This window comes from Canis lupus, chromosome 3 (genome assembly GCF_048164855.1).
Source record: "Canis lupus baileyi chromosome 3, mCanLup2.hap1, whole genome shotgun sequence".
NCBI classification, from domain to species: Eukaryota; Metazoa; Chordata; class Mammalia; order Carnivora; family Canidae; genus Canis; species Canis lupus.
In genome coordinates this window covers 9027072-9047562 of record NC_132840.1, presented here as the reverse complement: position 1 = coordinate 9047562, position 20491 = coordinate 9027072, and the positions used below count along the sequence as shown (strand labels likewise).

Genomic DNA, 20491 nt, shown 5'->3' with positions numbered 1-20491 from the left:
AAGAAAGAAAGAAAGAAAGAAAGAAAGAAAGAAAGAAAGAAAGAAAGAAAGAAAGAGAGAGAGAGAGAGAAAGAAAGAAAGAAAGAAAGAAAGAACAGACTCAGAAAGAAAAGACTCTTGAATCAAGGCGGCACTCACCCTGGGACCCAATGCTCCCCACCCCCACACCTCTCAAGTTAAATCCACTTTCAGAAAATATTTTCTAGACAGCAGACATCAAGAGAAAAAGGAGCCTTTCTTTCCGTGGCATTCCCTCACCACATATGGTACTGCTCTCAATAGAGGCTTTATGAGGGAGGGTCCAGATACCACAGCCACGGGTTATGCTACTGACCACAAGCACCATAAAGAGACGTCAGGATTTACATTTCCATGCAGCAGAGGCACCCTGAATAATTAAGACAGAGCTTCCATCACATTCCAATATCCAGTAAACATTTACGGAGTGCCTACTAAGCACAAGGCACTATTTGTAACACCATCCCCCCCTACACACACACACACACACACGACACACACACACACACACACACACAGCTTCTTTCTTCTGCTCGAGGACTCAGACTAGGAATGATTTAGGCTGGAGGCATCGGACAGTGTGATTCCACATGTCACATGCCTCCTGGATTAGGAAAAGAGGAGCAGAGGCAGAGGGACACATCAGAAAGGATCAAGGGGACTTATCACTGCATCCCATCAGTAGGCCGGGGGACAAAGGAGGCTGAATGCCGCAGTGCAGACCTAGAGGAGCTCTTGCCTTCCTAAAAGGGGAACAGTCCCTGTGGCCCCTGTGGCCCCTGGGCCTGGAGGAAACTGCATCACCAGGTCTATCCATGCTGTGTTAGAGAAATCCAAGCCTTCCAATTCTTCTCCCCACCCCCACAAACGAATCGCATCCGCCACCCCTTCATCATACGTACTTTTGCCTCCATTGTTCTTCAGGACATTAGAGAGGTTGACAGAGGCTGTGCCTAGCAGTTCATTTCTCAAAGTATGGCAGCTCCAGACCTTCAAATCTAAATGACTCTGGGCCGTGACATTCCTGGAAAACAGATACTTGATTGATCAAATCCGAGCATACTGGTCTCTCACAACTTAGGAGAAAACAGATAAACCTACTGCTGACATCTTGGAGGGAGGCAGAAGCCTCCAACAGGAAGACACTCACGTGTGTACTCTTTCCCCCACCAAGCTGACCCTGTAACCATCTAGCTAATAATGAATGCTCTGTGAGCTCAATGATGTAAAAACACCTGAAGAGAGGTCCCTTGGGTACCAAAGGCAGAAGAGTTAGGGGCGTCACAGGAAACCTGTATCCCCCGCAACCCTCTTGGAACACCTTCTCTCTTTCCCCCGTGTTACTGCAAAGAGAAAGGACTTTCTCTTACAAGATGATGATCTCATTCCAGAGAAGCTCGGAGCTCCCGATTCGCTTCCCAGTCTTCTTGGTCTCACTGGGGAGTCCATCCACTGCCACCTCCACAAATGAGTTTATTCGAGGTTGACGATTATGCACCTTGGGCTTTGCTGACACCACTGGACAGGAAAGGAAGGAAAAGTCAAAAATGAGTCCCAGGGCTCCCTGTTGCCCCCCTGTGGCAGAGGTTCTCACTCTTTTTTGTTGTTTCTTCTAAAAAATAAGTTTTGGAATTTTTCTGATCCTAAAAAAATTACTTTTTTAAAAATGTGAGGATATCTTAAAAATATGAAGCATAAGAAAAAAAAAGCACTCCACACCTGAAAATACTGGGATAATTATCATTAAGATGTTGGCAAATCCAGACTTTCCAGACTCTCATCTTTTATGCCCCCAATTCTTTAAGAATCTTCTCCTCCCAAAAATAAATTTGAAATGGCTGCAATATGAGCCAATAGGCGTGCCATAATTTAGTTAACTATTCTTTCAGTGCTGAATAATTGCTTCCAACTTTTCACTCTGGGAAAATCATCATGAATATATACATTTGCATGCAGTCGTGAGTATTCCTCCCAATGATATGAATGTTCTTTTAAAGTTCTTCAAACTGCTTAATTCCTTTGCAAAAAAAGATAAACCCATGTAGATGCCAATATATCCATTTCACCCCCACCGTGCAGAGTATAACATTTTTTCACTATTTGCAATCAAAGAGGTAAAAAAAGAAATCATACAAATTAAGTAAGATTTAAAGAGCACTTATGACACTAGGCTATGCACGCATTATCTAATGACATCCTTAAAACAAATCCATGAAGCAAGGAATATACCATCACCCTCATTTCATCCAAGAGGAAGCAGGCTTAGGGAAGTTAAGTCATTGCCTCAGGTGACAGAGTTAGGAAGCTTCAAACCAGGATGTGCACCCAGGCAACCCGACTCCACACCACGCTATAGGTCATTATCAGGTTTTGCTTATTCTATTGTCGTTCTTCCATTACTAGTGAATCTGAATATGTTTTCCATGTGCTTGTCAGCCATCTGCATTTCCTGTTCTATTTGTATCCTTCATGTGGCAGCATTTCTGATGTTTATTTGGTACCGGCAAACCGAGCTCACCAAGCATGCACCCAGGGGCAGGTAATCATCTCTTATAGCATGCATTAGCCATGGTAGAAACTCCAGGTCTCTGGGATGGAATACACCTAAGACAGCCTCCAACCCATGCCCCAAATGAGAGCATGTGACTGGCATTTATTACCCATGAAGCAAAACTGAGCAAACCTCTCCCTCCCAGGCCCTTCTGAAAGGTGAGAGTCCCGTAAGGGTTAACAACTTGACAAAGGACAAACCTACCTCTGGATTCTTTTAGCAATACCTGTCTTTTCCCGGCTCAAAAGAACAGTAGAGAGCAAGTCAAAGAACAGTAGCAGCAAAGGTTGTGGCTAAGATTCAAAACCAATAAGGGACGGTACTAGGAGAAACAGGTTGTGGTGGTGCAAAATGTGGTCCAGAGTAGAAAACTGAAATACCTTTCACAGAGACCAAGGTTAACTGAGGCCACCTGGTGGTGTGGGAATAGCTCTGCACACAGACTCTTAAAAAGGGTCGGAGTGTGGGGGCTGACTAGTTATAATTATAGCCCTATCATTTCCATAGACAGTTTCTTTGAAATCAACAAGTTTCTAAGGAGTGCATGTGATGTGATGAGCACTGGGTATTATATAAGACTGATGAATCACTGAACTCTACCTCTGAAACTAATAATAACTATATGTTAATTAATTGAATTTAAATTTAAAAAAAAAAAAAAAAAAAAAACAGGGGATCCCTGGGTAGCTCAGTGGTTTGGCGCCTGCCTTTGGCCCAGGGCGCGATCCTGGAGTCCCGGGATCGAGTTCCGTGTTGGGCTCCTGGCATGGAGCCTGCTTCTCCCTCCTCCTGTGTCTCTGCCTCTCTCTCTCTCTCTATGTCTATCATAAATAATAAATAAATAAATATTTTTTAAAAATAATAAATAACAAATAAATAATTTTTTTTTAATTAAAAAAAAAGAAATCAACAAGTTCAAACCCTTCATTTAATAGTTGGGCCCATTAAAGACCAGAGAGGTGAAATAACATACCCCAAATCAGGGAGCTCTCAGGCCAATTCTTGGAACTCTATCATGTTTCCTTTGTTCTTCTAGCTTTTTCCAAGGTTTTTTCGTTTGCTTAGGGGTTTGATTTTTTTCTAGTATTTTTACTTTCTTTTTTATTTTTACATAATTTCAGATGTTTAGAAAAGTTGCAACAAAAATAGAAAGAATTCCTATAAGCTCTTCACCTAAGGGTCACCAAATATTAACTTGCTACTATATTTGCTTTCCTATTCTCTTTCTCTCTCTCATACACCTACACACTTGTTCCTGAAACTTTGAGAGTTTTAGATTCTGTGCCCCTTTTCTTCTAAATACTTCAGTGTATATTTCTAAGAACAAAGACATTTTCTGTAATACCATAGTATAATCATTAGCATGGAGAAATTTAACATCCTTTAAAACGGTGATCTAATGTACAGACCTTATTTAAAAGTTTGTTAAATGTGCTATTAATGTCCATTATAGCAAAAGTGAAAAGAAAGGTCCAGAACCCAATCTAGGATTACACATCACACTTGATAGTTTTATTTTGAAGTTTCCAATCTACAGAAAAGGTTAAAGAATAAGACAATAAATAACTGTATACTCTGCAGCAACTATCATTTTGCCACATTTGCTTTAAAAAAAAAAAAAGACTTTTTTTTCTTTCTTAAATAGGTTCTTTCTTTCTTTCTTTCTTTCTTTCTTTCTTTCTTTCTTTCTTTCTTTCTTTCTTTCTTTTTTTCTTTCTTTCTTTCTTTCTTTCAAGTTATCTCTATGCCCAATGTGGGGCTTAAACTCACAACCCCAAGATTAAGAGTCATGTGCTCTCTACTGACCAGGCCAGCTAGGCACCTCACCACATTTGTTTTGTTGGGGTTTGTTTTTTTTTTTTTTTTTCCTATGTGTATGTCAGTATCATTGCTATTTAATAGAGAACTTCAGTGATAAGGAAGAGTTCTATGCCAGTGTAGTCCAATGCATTGCCATGATATATGTGGCTACTGAACCCGTGGAATATGACTAGTATGACTGAGGATTTAAATTTCAAATTTAATCTAATTTTAATCTTAACATAAATAGTTTTGTGTGGCTATAGTGGCTATCTTAATGGATAGCGCAGGATACAGATATATGGTATCTATGTCTATATATGTGCATAGTCATGCACATACCTGCAAACTTTTTTTGGTTATTTATTTGAAGGTTGTAGACACTGTGACCAATGAACATTAAATACTTCCAGAATACAACCCTTAAGAATAAGGACATTCTATACATTGTACACTTGAAACTAACATAACACTGTATGTTAATTACACTTCAATTAAAAAAAAAAAAAAATAAGGAGCGGTTCCCAGCTGGCTCAGTTGTAGAGCATGCAACTCTTCATCTCGTAGTTGTGAGTTTGAGCCCCAAGCTGGGCATAGAGTTTACTTGAAAAAGAAAAGAAAAAAAAAAAAAAAAGAAAGAAAAGAAAAGGAAAAAAAGAAAGGAAAGAAAGAGAAAGAGAGAACTTAATCTCAAGTTCATGTGAGCTCAAGGCCCAAGTTACTTTCCACATTGGGCATGGAGTCTATTTTAAAAAAGAAAAGAAGAGACACTCTCCCACCTAACCACACCACTACCTGAAAAAAATTTAGTCACTACCTCTTATCATTTGATATTCATTACATATTAAAATTTCCCCAATTGTTTCAAATATATTTGTTAAGAGCTGCTTTCCTTGAACTCAGGATCCAATCAAGACGAGCAAATTGCATTTGGCTGCTGGCTCCTTAATCTTTTAAAATCTAGAATGCTCTCCCTTCTTTTTCCTTGACAGTGACTTTTAAAGACTTCCACCAGCTGTCTCACAGAATGCACCAAATTCTGTATTTTTCTGATATTTTGAAAGTTTCTTGTTCTTAAAACACAAGCCAAAATAAACGCCTCAACATACAAGCAGGTTTTTCTGGAAAGTTTATTTACTGTTTGATGAAATATAAATGCCAATTTCATATCTTCACATATAATTTAGCTTTTAAAGTTAATAAATAAGGCAAAAAAAAAAATCACACATGGCCAAAGTTATACCCTTGAAAAGCTCTTAGGAAGGCACAGAATAGAATCTGATATACTGTCTTTCAATAGGTTCCCACCAGTTTTTGCTTTATTGGGCTGCTTTTCAGTGATGAGTTTCTCAGTGCTTCTTGAGTTAAGTATCAGATAAAAGAACTCACTTATGTTTAAGGGCCTTGCTGTACTTTAAAAGTGTATTTTAAGGCAACCAAGTGGCTCAGTCAGTTAAGCCTCTGCTTTTAGCTCAAGTCATGATCCCAGACTCCTAGGATTGAGCCCCGGGTCAGGCTCCCTGCTCCATGGGGAGCCTGCTTCTCCCTCTGTATCTGCCTCCCTCTCTCTTTGTCTCTCATGAATAAATAAATAAAATATTTTTAAAAAATAAGTAAAAGTGTATTTTAAAACTCTAGGAGTGCATTACAGAGAGGTAGAAGGAAATTGAGGCAAAGAAAGGGAGCAGCATGGTCACATCTCCCAAAATACACGACAGGCTCTCTCAGTGAAACACGTGAGAGGAACCAGCCACACCATTTATTTTGTTATTTCTCTTTCCCTCTATCCCTACTATTTTCTTCAATGGTATGAAAGGATCTCTCTAGGTTAAACGTCTATGTAATCAGAGGCACCTATATTATCAAGTTAGCTCTTTCCACACTAGTAAAAATTCACATTGAGGAAAGGCAAACAGAGAAATCTTTACAAGTCAAATGTGTTCCTGAACACTATGGCCCCAAACAGGGACTTCATTATGTCACTAGATTCTATGGACAGGCTTCTGTTTTATCCTAGACTTGCTAATTATTAGGCAAGTAGTAAAACCTAAAGTCCCAAATTCAAAACCCTATCAAGTTCACTCTAATACTTCTCCCTCGTCAAGAGGACTAGAGCAACATGAGACATGAACAAAGATGATTAAAATGTATCAACACCATTTTTTTAAAAGTCAGTAAGAGGGACGCCTGAGTGGCTCAGCGGTTGAGCATTTGCCTTCAGCTCAGGGCATGATCCTGGGTCCGGAGATCAAGTCCCACATCTGGCTCCCTGGGGGGAGCCTGCTTCTCCGTCTGCCTCTCTCTTTGTGTCTCTCATGAATAAATAAATAAAATCTTTAAAATAAATAAATAAAAGTCAGTAAGAAACCAGCAGAGAATATGAACACACAATTCACAGAAAAGGAAATCCAAATTTCCCTTAAACATAGGATGTTAAACATAATTTATAATTAAAGAAATATGAAATAAAACTGCTGAAAAAAGTTATTTTTACCAATCAGACTGGCAAAGATAATAAATAGATAGATAGATAGATAGATAGATAGATAGATAGATAGATAGATAAATGTCTGACAATACACTGTGTTGGTAAAGATGTGGGGAAACAGGCACTCTCCTGCACCGCTAGAAGGGTATTCCTTCCAAGGGAAGCAACCTGGCTTTCAAGATTACACAATCATATCCCCTTTGATGTACTTAGAAGGGACACACAAGAAACTGATATATTGGGGATCCCTGGGTGGCTCAGTGGTTTAGAGCCTGCCTTTGGCCCAGCGTGTGATCCTGAAGTCCCGAATCAAGTCCCATGTTGGGCTCCCTGCATGGAGCTTGCTTCTCCCTCTGCCTGTGTCTCTGCCTCTTTCTCTTTCTGTGTGTCTCTCATGAATAAATAAATAAAATCTTTAAAAAAAAAAAAAAAAAGAAAAGAAAGAAAGAAAAGAAACTGGTATATTAGTTTCCTCCAAGGACGAGCACTGAGGAGCTGGAGGGAAGGAAACAATCTTAAGGCTGATAAACAGATAAAAGAAATGAGTAACATTTATATTTCAGAAATCATAATTTAAAAAATGATGAGACACAAAGGGTTGCAGAAGGGGAAGCAGGCAGGGGGTTGGGGTGACTGGGTGACGGGGACTGAGGAGAGCACTTGATGGGATGAGCACTGGTTGTTATACTATACGTTGACAAATCAAACTTCAATAAAAACAAATAATTTTTTTTAAAAAAACAACTAAAAATAAAATAAATTAAATTAAATTAAAAAATAATGAGACAATTTTGCCTCCAAATGACCGTGTATCTGAGCTCTGATACTCAGCACTGTTCCCCAAGCATCTCTCAGTTCCATGACTCCACTAAGGAGTCAGTTCCATGACTCCAGAGCTAAGGCCACCAAAGCAACCTGTCATTCAAGGAATATTCACTGACAGCCCACTATGTATCCAGTACTATTCTGTGTCACTGGGTTTTCAAAAGTAACGAAAATAGAGAAAAATTCCTATTTTTGTGTTTACATTCTACTGAAGGAGACAGTCAATAAAGGAAATACATAAAAATATGTACTGTGTTGGGACGCCTGGGTGGCTCAGTCACTAGAGCCTCCAACTCCTGATTTTTGGCTCAGATTGTGCTTTCAGGGTCATGAAGTTGAGCCCCTAGTAGGGCTCTGCATTGGGCTCAGTCTGCTCGTCCCTCTCTCTGCTCCTTCCCCAACTTGTGCAGTTTCTCTCTCTCTCTCTCTCTCTCAAATAATCTTAAAAAATACATATGTGTGCTGTGTTAAATGGTGACAAGCCTAAGAAGACAAATATAAAGTAGTGAAGGGGATAGACATGAGGAAGTGGGGTGTGGGGGAGGCTACAGAGGGATCAGGGAGGCCTGGCTGAAGAGGGTGACTTTTGAGTAAAGACCTAAAGAGAGTAAGGAAGCAAACCAGGTAATCGTCTGGCCCCAAAGCATTCCACTCGAAGGGAACAGCAAGTGCAAAGGCTCAGAGGTGGGAGTGTGCCCAGTATAGTCCCTGAAGAGCAAAGAGGCCATGTGGCTACAGCAGGGTCTAGGTAGAAGAGTAACAGGAAATGAGAAATGGGAGTGATGGGTGGGGTCCCATCATGTGGGACCTTTAGCTTTTATTGGGTGAGATGGAGAGCCAGTTGTCAACATGTTTAAGCCCTTGACATGCCTGCTATGTGACCCACAGAATGAAGTAGGGCAAAGGACAGAAGCAGGGAGACTACTGCCTTCATCAAGGGTAGAGATGAAGGCAGCTCATGGGATGGTGGGGGTGGTGAGAAGAGGTTGAACGACAGTTGCATTCCGAAGACAGACAGACATGGCCAGGTTCACAGCTGGCTGAGCGTAGGATATGATAAAGGAAAACCAGGAGCTTACATGGCTACTAAACATTCAAGTGGAATGACAAGTGGGCTACTAGAGATACAAAATCTGGAAATCTATCAATGGAAAGGCCCAGGCTAGAGACATAATTTTGGCAGTAGTGACCTTATTATTGGTGGCATTTAAAGCCATGAGGTTGGGGGGCACCTGCATGGTGTGGCCAGTTAAGTATCTGACTCTGGATTTCAGCTCAGGTCCTGAGATCAGGTAGCTGGGCTTCTGCTAAGCACGAGCCTGTCAAAGTTTCTCTCTCCCTCTGCCCTTCCCCACTGTGTGTGCTCACTCTCTCAAATAAATAAATAAAGTCATGAGGTTGGATGAGATTAACCTAGGGAATGAGTATCGATAGGAAAGGGTTCTGGGGCATCACAGAATCACCATTTTCAACAATTTTTGCCAAAAGTTCCTTTTATCGTTCTTCTTTAAGAATTCTAGCTATAGGGGATCGCTGGGTGGCTCAGCAGTTTGGCGCCTGCCTTTGGCCCAGGGCGCGATCCTGCAGTCCCGGGATTGAGTCCCGCATCAGGCTCCTGGCATGGAGCCTGTTTCTCCCTCCTGTGTCTCTGCCTCTCTCTCTATCATAAATAAATAAATAAATCTTTAAAAAAAAAAAAAAAAAGAAATTCTAGCTATAGGGCAGCCCTGGTGGCCCAGCAGTTTAGTGCCACCGTCAGCCCGGGGTGTGATCCTGGAGACCCAGGATCGAGTCCCATGTCAGGCTCCCTTCATGGAGCCTGCTTCTCCCTCTGCCTGTGTCTCTGCCTCTCTCTCTCTCTCTGTGTCTCTCATGAATAAATAAATAAAATATTTTTTAAAAAGGAAGAAAGAAAGAAAAAATAGAATTCTAGTTACAACATGGTCACCCTATGAGAATAAATAGTTCACATTCCTAAGCTGTTTCACAGTGTTTGGCTCTCACACCCAGGTGGGCATACCCCTGCCTTTTCCTCAAAGATTGGGCTGGGCCTCAAATAGTAAACATTTCACATGTTGCCACTCACCTTTCAAAGTCAGCTGAGACTTCTCAAAAGGCAGGGCCACTCCTGGCCGGCTGGAGCTAGCAGATGCCATGTCATCACCAGAAAACTGCAAGATGAGCAACAGTAGGTTTAGAGGATACCTGGAAAGAAATTAAAGAACTGCACCCAACTTTCATATTTGAGTTGAAAGAGATGAACCAAGAAAATATAAACATCCAAGCAACTTCTGTCAGGGTGGAGGCTGTCTGTCTTATAATGACTCCTGAGCCTAGATGGGTCTCTGCTCAACTAGGAAGGGCGCACGATGTCACCATTTACAGGAGAGAGCCTAATATAACACTCTCAAAAAGAAAGTCACAGTTCAACAGTTAAAAAAAAAAAAAATCCAGTTTCATAAATCAACAAAGGATATACACAGAGGGGTGCCTGGGTGGCTCAGTTGAGTAAGCAACAGACTCTAGACTTAGGCTCAGGTCATGATCTCAGGGTTGTGAGATCAAGCCCTGAGTCGGGCTCCACACTGAGTATAGAAACCTGCTTGGGATCCTCTCTCTCTCCCTCTCCCTCTGCCCCCCCCCCCACTATTGTGTGCATACTCTCTCTGTACAATAAATAAAAAGAAATAAATAAGTAAATAATAAATAAAAAGATATACAAATGGCCAATGAGCCTATTCTTGACATCATTAGCCATCAGGCATCCAGGTCACTCGTCTTGGCCAGAAGCCTTGCGTTTTGAATAGATCTTTTACTCATATAACAATTTTGTGACATTATCCTTTGTCATCTGAAAAATATTGGTTCACTGAGCTATGCAGATACTCCAAATGTTGACATTTCATTATACACTATCAAAAAAAAGCACATTTGTGAATGTCACCACTGATCTTCTCAAACAGATCTTTAAGCATTGGGAAACTGTCAAGTTCTTAGTGGCAGATATAAGCGTTCCAAAATTCTTTTTTTTTTTTCCAAAATTCTGATTTTCACTTTAAAAACTCATATTTTATCATTGGCAACAAATACTGTCAGTTGTTTTCCTTCAAGTGACAGGCTCACTTCATTCATCTTGAAGAGTGTCTGCCAAATACCCAAATCTAGTAACTTCAGTTTGTTCGTGTTTTTTTTTTTTTAAGCAAAAAGATTATTTCATAAAAAAGCAATTCAGCTCTCAATTCAAAACTCACACAAGTGCTTTTTCTCAAGACAATCATTATTTCAGTATGCAGAAGTGCCTGCCCTAGGCATATTTCCCATTTCATCACAAAGAATATTTAAAAAGACATGTACAAGAGTCAAGGCTTAATAAAATTAATCATTTTCACTGTTTCATCTAGCACATTCTTAAGTGAAACTGGCTTTTTGTTCTCTTTTTACTGAGTGTGCTGTGGTGAGGAATACAATGACAACAGCTCAGATTTGTGGCACTGCCCTGAATCAAACTATGGCAACAACGGTTTTACTCACCTTTGCTTTTGCATCACCAGGGCAAATATGATCACAGGGAAAAAGGCAAATAAATTATTACAAAAATAGTTTTGATTTTCAAGTCTCAAGAGGCCACTAGAGGTCAAAGGATCCCATCTGAGAACTGATATTCTAAAAACACTAAGAAAGGGCAGCTTGAGTGGCTCAGTGGTTTAGCACCGCTTTCAGCTCAGGGTGTGATCCTGGAGACCCGGGATCGAGTCCCATGTCGGGCTCCTTGCATGGAGCCTGCTTCTCCCTCTGTCTGTGTCTCTGCCTCTCTCTCTCTCTCTCTCTCTCTGTCTCATGAATAAATAAAATATTTTTAAAAAATAAAAATAAAAACACTAAGTCCTACTCTATTCACCATCATTAATACTTTCTTTCACTCTACTTAATTTCTGATCTCTCCTCCAACTTCCTATTCTGAAGAGTTGTTCATCCTTAAAACATGGTTAAGTCCCCACATGACTCTAAGGATGGAAGCCCTTTACAGGAGGATGAAACATAGCTACCATGAAGTCACACTGATTTTAACATTTTCCATAGCTAAAGTCAAATAATTTCATACTACAAGATTTTAGCCAAAACAAAAGTGTGCCTTATTTAGAAGGCATATCCAGTCTAAAAAAAAATTGTAACTGGGGCAGCCCGGGTGGCTCAGCGGTTTAGCACCACCTTCGGCCCAGGGCCTGATCCTAGAGACCCAGGATAGAGTCCTCTGTCGGGCTCCCTGCATGGAGCCTGCTTCTCCCTCTGCCTGTGTCTCTGCCTCTCTCTGTGTGTCTCTCATGAATAAATAAATAAAATATTTTTTAAAAACTTGTAGGGGATCCCCGGGTGGTTCAGCAGTTTGGTGACTGCCTTTGGCCCAGGGCGCGATCCTGGAGTCCCGGGATCAAGTCCAACGTCAGGCTCCCAGCATGGAGCCTGCTTCTCCCTCTTCCTGTGTCTGCCTTTCTCTCTCTCTATGTCTATCATAAATAAATAAATCTTGAAAAAAAATAAAAATAAAAAAATAAGAAAAATTGTAAGTGACTAGTTTTTTCTTAACTAGTCTTGAACAGGCATTTTACTTCAATCTTACATCTGGAGCAACAGGGAAACCTCTGAAAAGTTCTAGCAAACATATAGGAACACGATACTGAAACGAACATTATTCAAGTTCTTAAGACCAGACCTCTGTGTTATTAAATCCAATAGTGAATCCTCAGTCCTTGTCTTACATAACCTCTGAAAGCATCTGACATGACGATTGATTGCTCTCTTCCTTGAAATGCTTTCTTCCGTTGGCTTCCAGGACATCACACCTGCCTGATGTTCCCCCTGCCTCTCAGGCTGCTCCTTCTCAGCTTCTTCGCAGGCTCCCTCTCCCTTCTTCAACCTCTAACCATCAAAGTGTCCTACAACTTAGACTTTGCATATCTTCTGGTTATTTCATCCGGCCACATGGCTTCAAATACCATCCATTTGCTGACAATCCCAAATTGGTGTATCCAGTACAAACTTCACCCTTGAACCTCAGACCTTCTTTGTCTATTGACAAAATTGATCTGATATTCCTTTTTTTTTTTTTTGATCTGATATTCCCATTCAAAAATGCTCCTTAGCCTTCAGCATCTTGGTTAATGACAACTCTTTCTAACCAGTGGCTCAGGCCAAAATTCTGGGGCTCAACCCTGCTTCTCCTTTCCCTCCATACCCCACATACAATCTGTCAATAAATCCTGTTGGTTGGGGGCACCTGGGTGGCTCAGTCATTTGAACTCTTGATTTTGGCTCAGGTCATGATTTCCAGGTAGTAAGATCAAGCCTATGTTGGGCGCCCTGCTCAGCAGGTAGCCTATTTGAGATTCTTTCCCTCTCCCACTACCATTCCCCACCATGCTCTCTCTCTCCAAAATAAAACAAATAAATCTTTAATGTATATATATAGGATATAAATAAATAATATTTTAAATTTAAATATTTTATATTTATTTATTTATTCATGAGAGACACAAAGAGAGAGAGAGAGGCAGAGACACAGGCAGAGGGAGAAGCAGGCTCCATGCAGGGAACCTGATGTGGGACTCCATCCTAGGACTCCAGGATTGCACCCTGGGGCTGAAGGCAGGCACTCAACCGCTGAGCTGAGCCACCCAGGCGTCCCTATATATTTATTACACACACACACACACACACACACACACACACTCTTTTGGCTCTACATTTAAAATATTCCTGAGTTCAAACATTTCTCTCCATCTCTATTGTCACTGTCTTGGTCTGAAGCCCTGTGATCTCTTACCCAGATTCTCATTTCTTCTGCTCAGACCCCTCTGCCCCTTCAATCTAATCTCTACACTCAGCAGACTGATTTCTTTAAATATGTATGTCAGATTATAACACACTGCTATTCAAAACCATTCAGTGGCTTCCAGTCTACCTCAGAATAAAAGGCAAAGTCCTTAAAATGGACATCTTGTGTGATACAGTCCACACTCCTCTCTGACCTCACTTTTTTTCTCCCCATTTACTCCCTCCCCTGAAGCTACACAAGCCTTCATTCCGTTGAACATGCCAGACATGCTCCTCTATTAGACTTCTACCCTTTCCATCTAGAATGCTTTCCTCAGTTAACCATATATATGGTTTATTCCCTCACTATCTCAGGCATTTACTCAAATGTCACTTTCTTTTTTTTTAAAGCTTTTTTTTATTTATTGGTAAGAGACAGAGAGAGGCACAGAGAGAAGCAGGCTCCATGCGGGGAGCCCGACGTGGGACTCGATCCTGGGTCTCCAGGATCATGCCCTGGGCTGAAGGTGGCGCTAAACTGCTGCGCCACCGGGGCTGCCCTCAAATGTCACTTTCTTAAGAGGTGTTCCTGGACCACCTTATTACCCTTTCCACATACATTTGGACCCATCCTTCCTTTCACTTTTCCTCCCTAGTATTTATCGCTTACATGACTTATATTGGTTTATTTATTTATCGTCTCTCTCCTTCCCGTGGAATGTAAGATTCACAAGGGCTGAGATGTGTGTCCCATCTGTTAGCCCTGTAGCCCTGCTGTCTAAAACGATGCCTGGCTCTTTATAAGACCTCCATAAATGAGTGAATGATGAATGAATGAATTTGAACATCATTTCCTGAAACTTAAAATGATGATGTTTTGACTCTCTAGACTAAAAGTTTTACAATAGACTAAATGTAAAACAATAAAAAGATCAACTCTCTCTTTCTACCCAGCAGATAAGCAGGAGATTAGAAGTCTGACCAAAAAAGTGTTGGTGAGTAGCTTTATACACTTCTGGGGACAAATCAGACAGTACCTGACAATCTCTGGAGAGTTAAAGATGCATACACTGCACCTGCCAGGAGTCCACTCCTAGGTATTCGCCAAGGGAAACATCTTCCAACACAGGCTAAAGAAGCCATGGTCAAAGATGTTCATCAAGACAATGTTTATAATAGCAAAAATTTGTAAACAACCCAAATGTCCATCAATGGAGGAATGTATAAACCGTGATATTTTTATAAAATGGGATGCTATATAATAGTTGAAATATATAAATTCGATCTCCAAGTATAAATCCCAAGTTATAATGCTAAAAGAAAAAAAAGAGCAAGTGAAAACCTAAAAGCACTGACACCATCCACGTATGCTTAAACTTACACAGAATTGTATGTGTATTGTATATATACATAATTGTATATATATTATATTGCATATAATATATTGTAATATTGCTGTGGTTGTATATATTTGTATATACAATTGCTGTATATATTGCTGTGGCCAAACGTCAATGGAATAAAAGTATAAGTGGCTGAGAAGTAACCACACCAAGGTGAGAACAGGAGCTACCTCTGAGGTAGCACAGAAGAGAACAGAGGAAATAGAGTAAGGAGAGAGGCCAAGGGAACTTCAATGTAACTAAAACATTTTGTCTTTTAAAGAAAAAGTTCTGAAGCAAATATGGCAAAATGTTAATATTCATTAAACCCAGATGGTGGTTTTTATGACTGTTTGTTATCTTATTCTCTGAACTATTTTACATGTTTGATCTTTCTCATAATTTAACAATACTGTTAAGGGGGGAGAAAGATCGCATCTTGAATAATGAAGGAAAAATTAATGATTATAAATTAAGCCTCAGAGCTTTCTGTAACAGAGGGAGGTTAAAGCACTACAAGCAAGAAATACATCATTTATAGACTTTAAAAATAAAAGAGTATTTTAAAAATCTTTACATCTATTGGGAATCTCTTTCCTAAGGCAACTCAACTGAGGGTAGTTTTTTTGTTTTGTTTTGTTTTTTAAAGATATTTATTCATGAGAGACACAGAGAGGCAGAGACACAGGCAGAGGGAGAAATAGACTCCATGCAGGGAGCCTGATGTGGGGACTCGATCCCGGGTCCTCAAGATCACGCCCTGATCCAAAGGCAGACGCTTAACCACTGAGCCACCCAGGCGTCCCAGTCCATAGTTATTTTAAATTCTCTGTGCACATCTGTGTCATCTCTGAGACTGGTTCTGAGGCTTGCTTTGTTTCTTCACATTGCTTTTCTTTTAGCATGATTTTTTAAAAATGTTATATAATTGTTTATTCTACAGAGAGAGAGAAAGCACACACGTGAGGAGTGGGGAGGGACAGAGGGAAAGGGAGAGACAGAGTCCAAAGCAGACTCACTGCTGGGTGCAGTGCCCTATATGGGGCTTGATCGCATGACCGTGGGATCATGACATGAGCTGAAACCAAGAGTCAGACATTCAACCGACTGAGCCACCCAGGCACCTGTTAGCATTACTTATAATTTGTTATTGAAAGCCAGAAATGATGTATTGGGTAATAGGAACTGAGGTGAACAGGCCTTTAGCATGGGGTTTTATGTTAATCTGGCTAGGAATTGATTTGTGTTTAACAATTGCTCTAACAGTTGGGGCACTTGGGTAGCTCAGTTGGTTAAGCATCTGACTCTTAATTTCAGCTCAGGTCTTGATCTGAGGGTTGTGAGTTCAAGCCCCATGCTGGGCTCCATACTGGGTATAGAGCGTACTTAAAACAAGACCAAACAAAACAATTACTGTAAGTACCAGACACTTCAAATTTGTCTAGAGTCCTTGTTTTGGTCTCCCTGTTATCTCTGGTCTTCTCTAAGAACCCCTTCTCAAATAGAGTATGCACCTTTCAGCTCTTCCAGCTGAATAATATAATCCAGTGTTATACTGGACCCATGATATGGTGGGAAAGTATAGGGGAGGGAGAGCATGTTGTGGTCTTATCATTAAATCTCAATCTTTTAGGGGTGCCTGGGTGGCACTTCTAGTTAAGTTTCTGACTCTTGGTTTTGGCTCAGGTCGTGATTTCATGGTCGTGAGATTGAGCTCTGTCTGTGTCAGGCTCCATGCTCAGCATTTCTCCTCTCTCTGTGCCTCCCTCTATAATGAATAAATAAATCTCAAAACGCCAAAACCCTGGGGGTGTCTGAGTGGCTCAGGTCATGATCCTGGGGTCCTGGGATCAAGCCCCACTCAATGGGCAGGCTGCTTCTCCCTCTCCACTGCTTGGGCTCTCTTGTGCATTCTCTCTTCCTCATATAAATAAATAAAATCTCACCAAAAAATCTCAGTCTCTTAATGGGTCTGTGTCCATGAGTTATGACCTTCACAAGTGTTTATTAACTGTTTTTTCCCCCTTAGGTGAGACAGGAAGACTAGAAGGGCCCCATTCAGGGAAATTTTCTCCCTCTAGTTAGGATAAAGCACTGGCTAAAGTCTTTTTCCCTAGAGAGTAGGCCCTTGTTGTGGAAAACATTCAGCATATTTTATGGTGGTTACTTTTTCTGTTTCCATGCCAGAACCAGGAGGGAATCTTTCTTGGCTCTTCACCAGGACAACCTTGCTAGTCAGGAGTTTTGTTTTTGTTTTTGTTTTTGTTTCTTTCCTGATTTACTCACTGATATATATCACTAGCACCAAAAATAGTACACAGTATATAATAGCTGCTCAGTAAATATTTGTTGAATGACTTAATGAATACCTTTTATCCAGGCCCATGAGATTATTTTATGTTGGTGTGGGAAAATTTCTCAGACCTAAAATGATAATAAACTAATGACATTTCTCTGAATAGTTTGTCCTCAAATCTATTATTGACTTATTGGGTTTTGTGGTGTTTGTTAATGTCTCTCTAATCTGAAACCCTACCTAAATTGGGATGTTGTAGAAGAGTTCTCTCGCTTTTTTGAGTGCAACCTTTAGTAAAAAATGTCTTTTATATCATGATCCAGTATACCTGTATATAGAAATGTCCATTTATCTGAACAGACTTTTCATGAAATAATACTTTCCTTTATGTATGACATACTCTTATACTTTCTGTGTTATATTTTCTTTAAAAAAATGCTTTTCAGGATTTATATAGAGGATAGGTTCAGAGGACAATATGTTTTTAGTGTTGTCTCTTTTTTTTTTTTTTTTTTTTACAGAAATTTGGGTGAATCTATTAGAGTTAGTTTTGGTTTCCCCTTTCCCTTCTAATAAATCCATTATTCCCTTCAATAATGAAATTCTTTGTGTGTCTATAACCTTTGGTGATATATTTTTTTAATATTTTATTTATTCATTTGAGAGTATGAGAGAAAGAGACAGCAGAGAAGGGGAGAGGGAGAAGCAGACTCCCCCTGAACAGGGAACTTGATGTGGGGCTCAATCATGGATCATGACCTAAGCCGAAGATAGACACTTAACCGACTGAGCCACCCAGACACCCCTATTATCTTTGGTGATATTTTTTTTTAAAGATTTTACTTATTTATTCATGAGAGACACAGGCAGAGGGAGAGAGAAGCAGAGACACAGGCCAAGGGAGAGAGAAGCAGAGACACAGGCAGAGGGAGAAGCAGGCTCCATGCAGGGAGCCTGACATGGGACTCGATCCCGGGTCTCCGGGATCAGGCCCTGGGCTGAAGGCGGTGCTAAACCGCTGAGCCACCCGGGCTGCCCCTGGTGATATTTTAAACTTTTTTCCCTTTCCTTCTCCTTCCTTCCCCAAGTTTATGTTCACTCCGTTTTTTGGAAGTGATTTGGATGCAAACCTTTCCCATTGCTCTTAGCAAGGGAAAGAATTACCTGAGTGCCTACAATGTTGCTGAGACAGGTACAGAGTAAATTCTGGGCTTCAGTTTTCATGAGCTTCTTGTAATGGGTAGAGGGGACTTGAGCCTCATGCCCATTAGGGACCATGTCTCATATGGGATCCTGATACAGAAGCTAATAGGTTAAACATACTTTGGGATGGGATCTGACTTCTCTGGTAATGGTTATCTTTTTTTTTTTTTTTTTAAATACATGGTTGGAAAGGTTTACAGTTCAAAATACCTTCCTTGTAATATCAAGGTGGTATTATCCTAATTGGACCTGGAAAGACAGGTAAAGCCCCATATAATAACACCAGTTATTGTGAATCAACAATGGACCATAATCATGAAAGACAATGGAGAAAGAAAACATTATCTCCTCTGTTGCTCCTGCTTTCCCATTGGCTTTCTTCCTTCTGAGTCTTCTTTAGAATTTATGTGACTGATTGATTTTGTTTTGGGGCCATGAAGTATATTGATCAAGAAGTTTGGTCTTTCTCTCATTTACCAGGCCATGTGGGAGGTTCTGGTTTCATTCTCTCAAATTCTCTTGAGTTTAGGCTACAGGCTAAAAACAGCTAAAGCTCAGGGAAGACGTGCTAGTTTAAAACTGTCCTCATCGGGATCCCTGGGTGGCGCAGCAGTTTGGCGCCTGCCTTTGGCCCAGGGCGCGATCCTGGAGACCCGGGATCGAATCCCACGCCTGCTTCTCCCTCTGCCTGTGTCTCTGCCTCTCTCTCTCTCTCTCTGTGACTATCATAAATAAATAAAAATATAAAATATATATACATATATATTAAAAAAAAAAAAACTGCCCTCAGTTGAGGGACACCTGCCTGGCTGGCTCAGCAGTTGAGTGTCTGCCTTCAGCTCAGGCCATGATCCTGGGATCTGGGATCGAGTCCCGCATCAGGCTCCCTGCAAGGAGCCTGCTTCTCCCTCTGCCTATGTCTCTGCCTCTATGTCTCTGCCTCTCTCTGTGTGTCTCTCATGAATAAATAAATAAATCTTAAAAAAAAATGTGGAAACTCTAAGAAAGAAAGAAGAAAATGCTAGAAATCCAAAATAGTGTAAGAGAAAGGTAGAATATGCCTTGATGGGCTCATCAGTAGACAACATGGTCCTAGAATCAGAGAGCTTGAAAGTATGTCAATAGAAACTTCCTCAATGAAAATGCAAAATGAGGGATGCCTGGGTGGCTCAAGTGGTTGAGCATCTTGGCTCAGAGCATGATCCTGGGGTCCCGGGATTGAGTCCCACCCTGGGCTCCCTGCATGGAGCCTGCTTCTCCCCCTGCCTGTGTCTCTGCCTCTCTCTCTGTGTGTGTCTCTCATGAATAAATAAATAAAATCTTAAAAAAAAAAAGGAAATGCAAAACAAAAGAATGTTTTTAAAAGTCCAAGGACTATGGGGGAAATTTTAAATGTGCAAAATATGCATAACTGGAATACCAGAAGAGAGAACAGAGCAAAAGAAATGTCCTAAGTAATAATGGCCAAGAATTTACCAAAATTAACAACCTGTAGCAAGCCCCAAATCCCGGAAGCTTAAAGAACAGGATAAATACCCAAACAAGAACAAAACCAATACACAACCAGGTATGCAATATTACCATATTCAATCTAGAGAAAGCCAAAAACAAAGAGAAAATCTTGAAAGAAGCCAAAGGGGGGAAAAATTGCTAAGCTGTACAAGAATAACGATAATAATTATAGCAGGCTTTTTACCAGAATCCATACAAGCAAGAAGAGACCAGGGTAAAATATTTAAAGTATTGAAAGAAAAACACACTGACCTAAAGTTTTGTGTCCAATGGAGTTATCCTTCAAAAGTGAAGGAGTAAACAAAAGACTTCCTCAAACAAAAACATACCGAGAGAAACATTTAAAAGTAGTCCTTCCAAACATTATATGGTCTCATTCATTTGGGGAATATAAAAAACAGTGAAAGGGATTATAGGGGAAAGGAGAGAAAATGAGTGAGAAATATCAGAGAGGGTGACAGAGCATGAGAGACTCCTAACTCTGGGAAGCAAACAAGGGGCAGTGGAAGGGGAGGTGGGTGGGGGGATGGGGTGACTGGGTGATGGGCACTGAGGGGGGCACTTGACGGGATGAGCACTGGGTGTTATGCTATTGTTGGTAAATT

At 40.6% G+C, this 20491-nt stretch overlaps 1 protein-coding gene across 5 annotated transcripts in view; it reads right to left on the bottom strand.

Annotated features, from left to right (window-relative positions):
- WWP2 (WW domain containing E3 ubiquitin protein ligase 2) overlaps window positions 1–20491 on the bottom strand; it is a 145189-nt gene that overhangs the window by 110496 nt on the left and 14202 nt on the right. For 4 of the 5 annotated variants that reach the window (XM_072816840.1, XM_072816862.1, XM_072816851.1 and 1 more), the window contains 3 exons: window positions 9769–9853; window positions 1389–1536; window positions 921–1042 (listed from right to left, as the gene is read on the bottom strand). In XM_072816840.1, coding sequence (XP_072672941.1) covers window positions 921–1042; window positions 1389–1536; window positions 9769–9838 — 340 coding nt within the window. In that variant the 5' untranslated portion in view covers window positions 9839–9853. Of the gene's footprint in view, window positions 1–920; window positions 1043–1119; window positions 1229–1388; window positions 1537–9768; window positions 9854–20491 lie in introns of those variants that run through there. The other variant, XM_072816869.1, reaches the window with a different exon arrangement.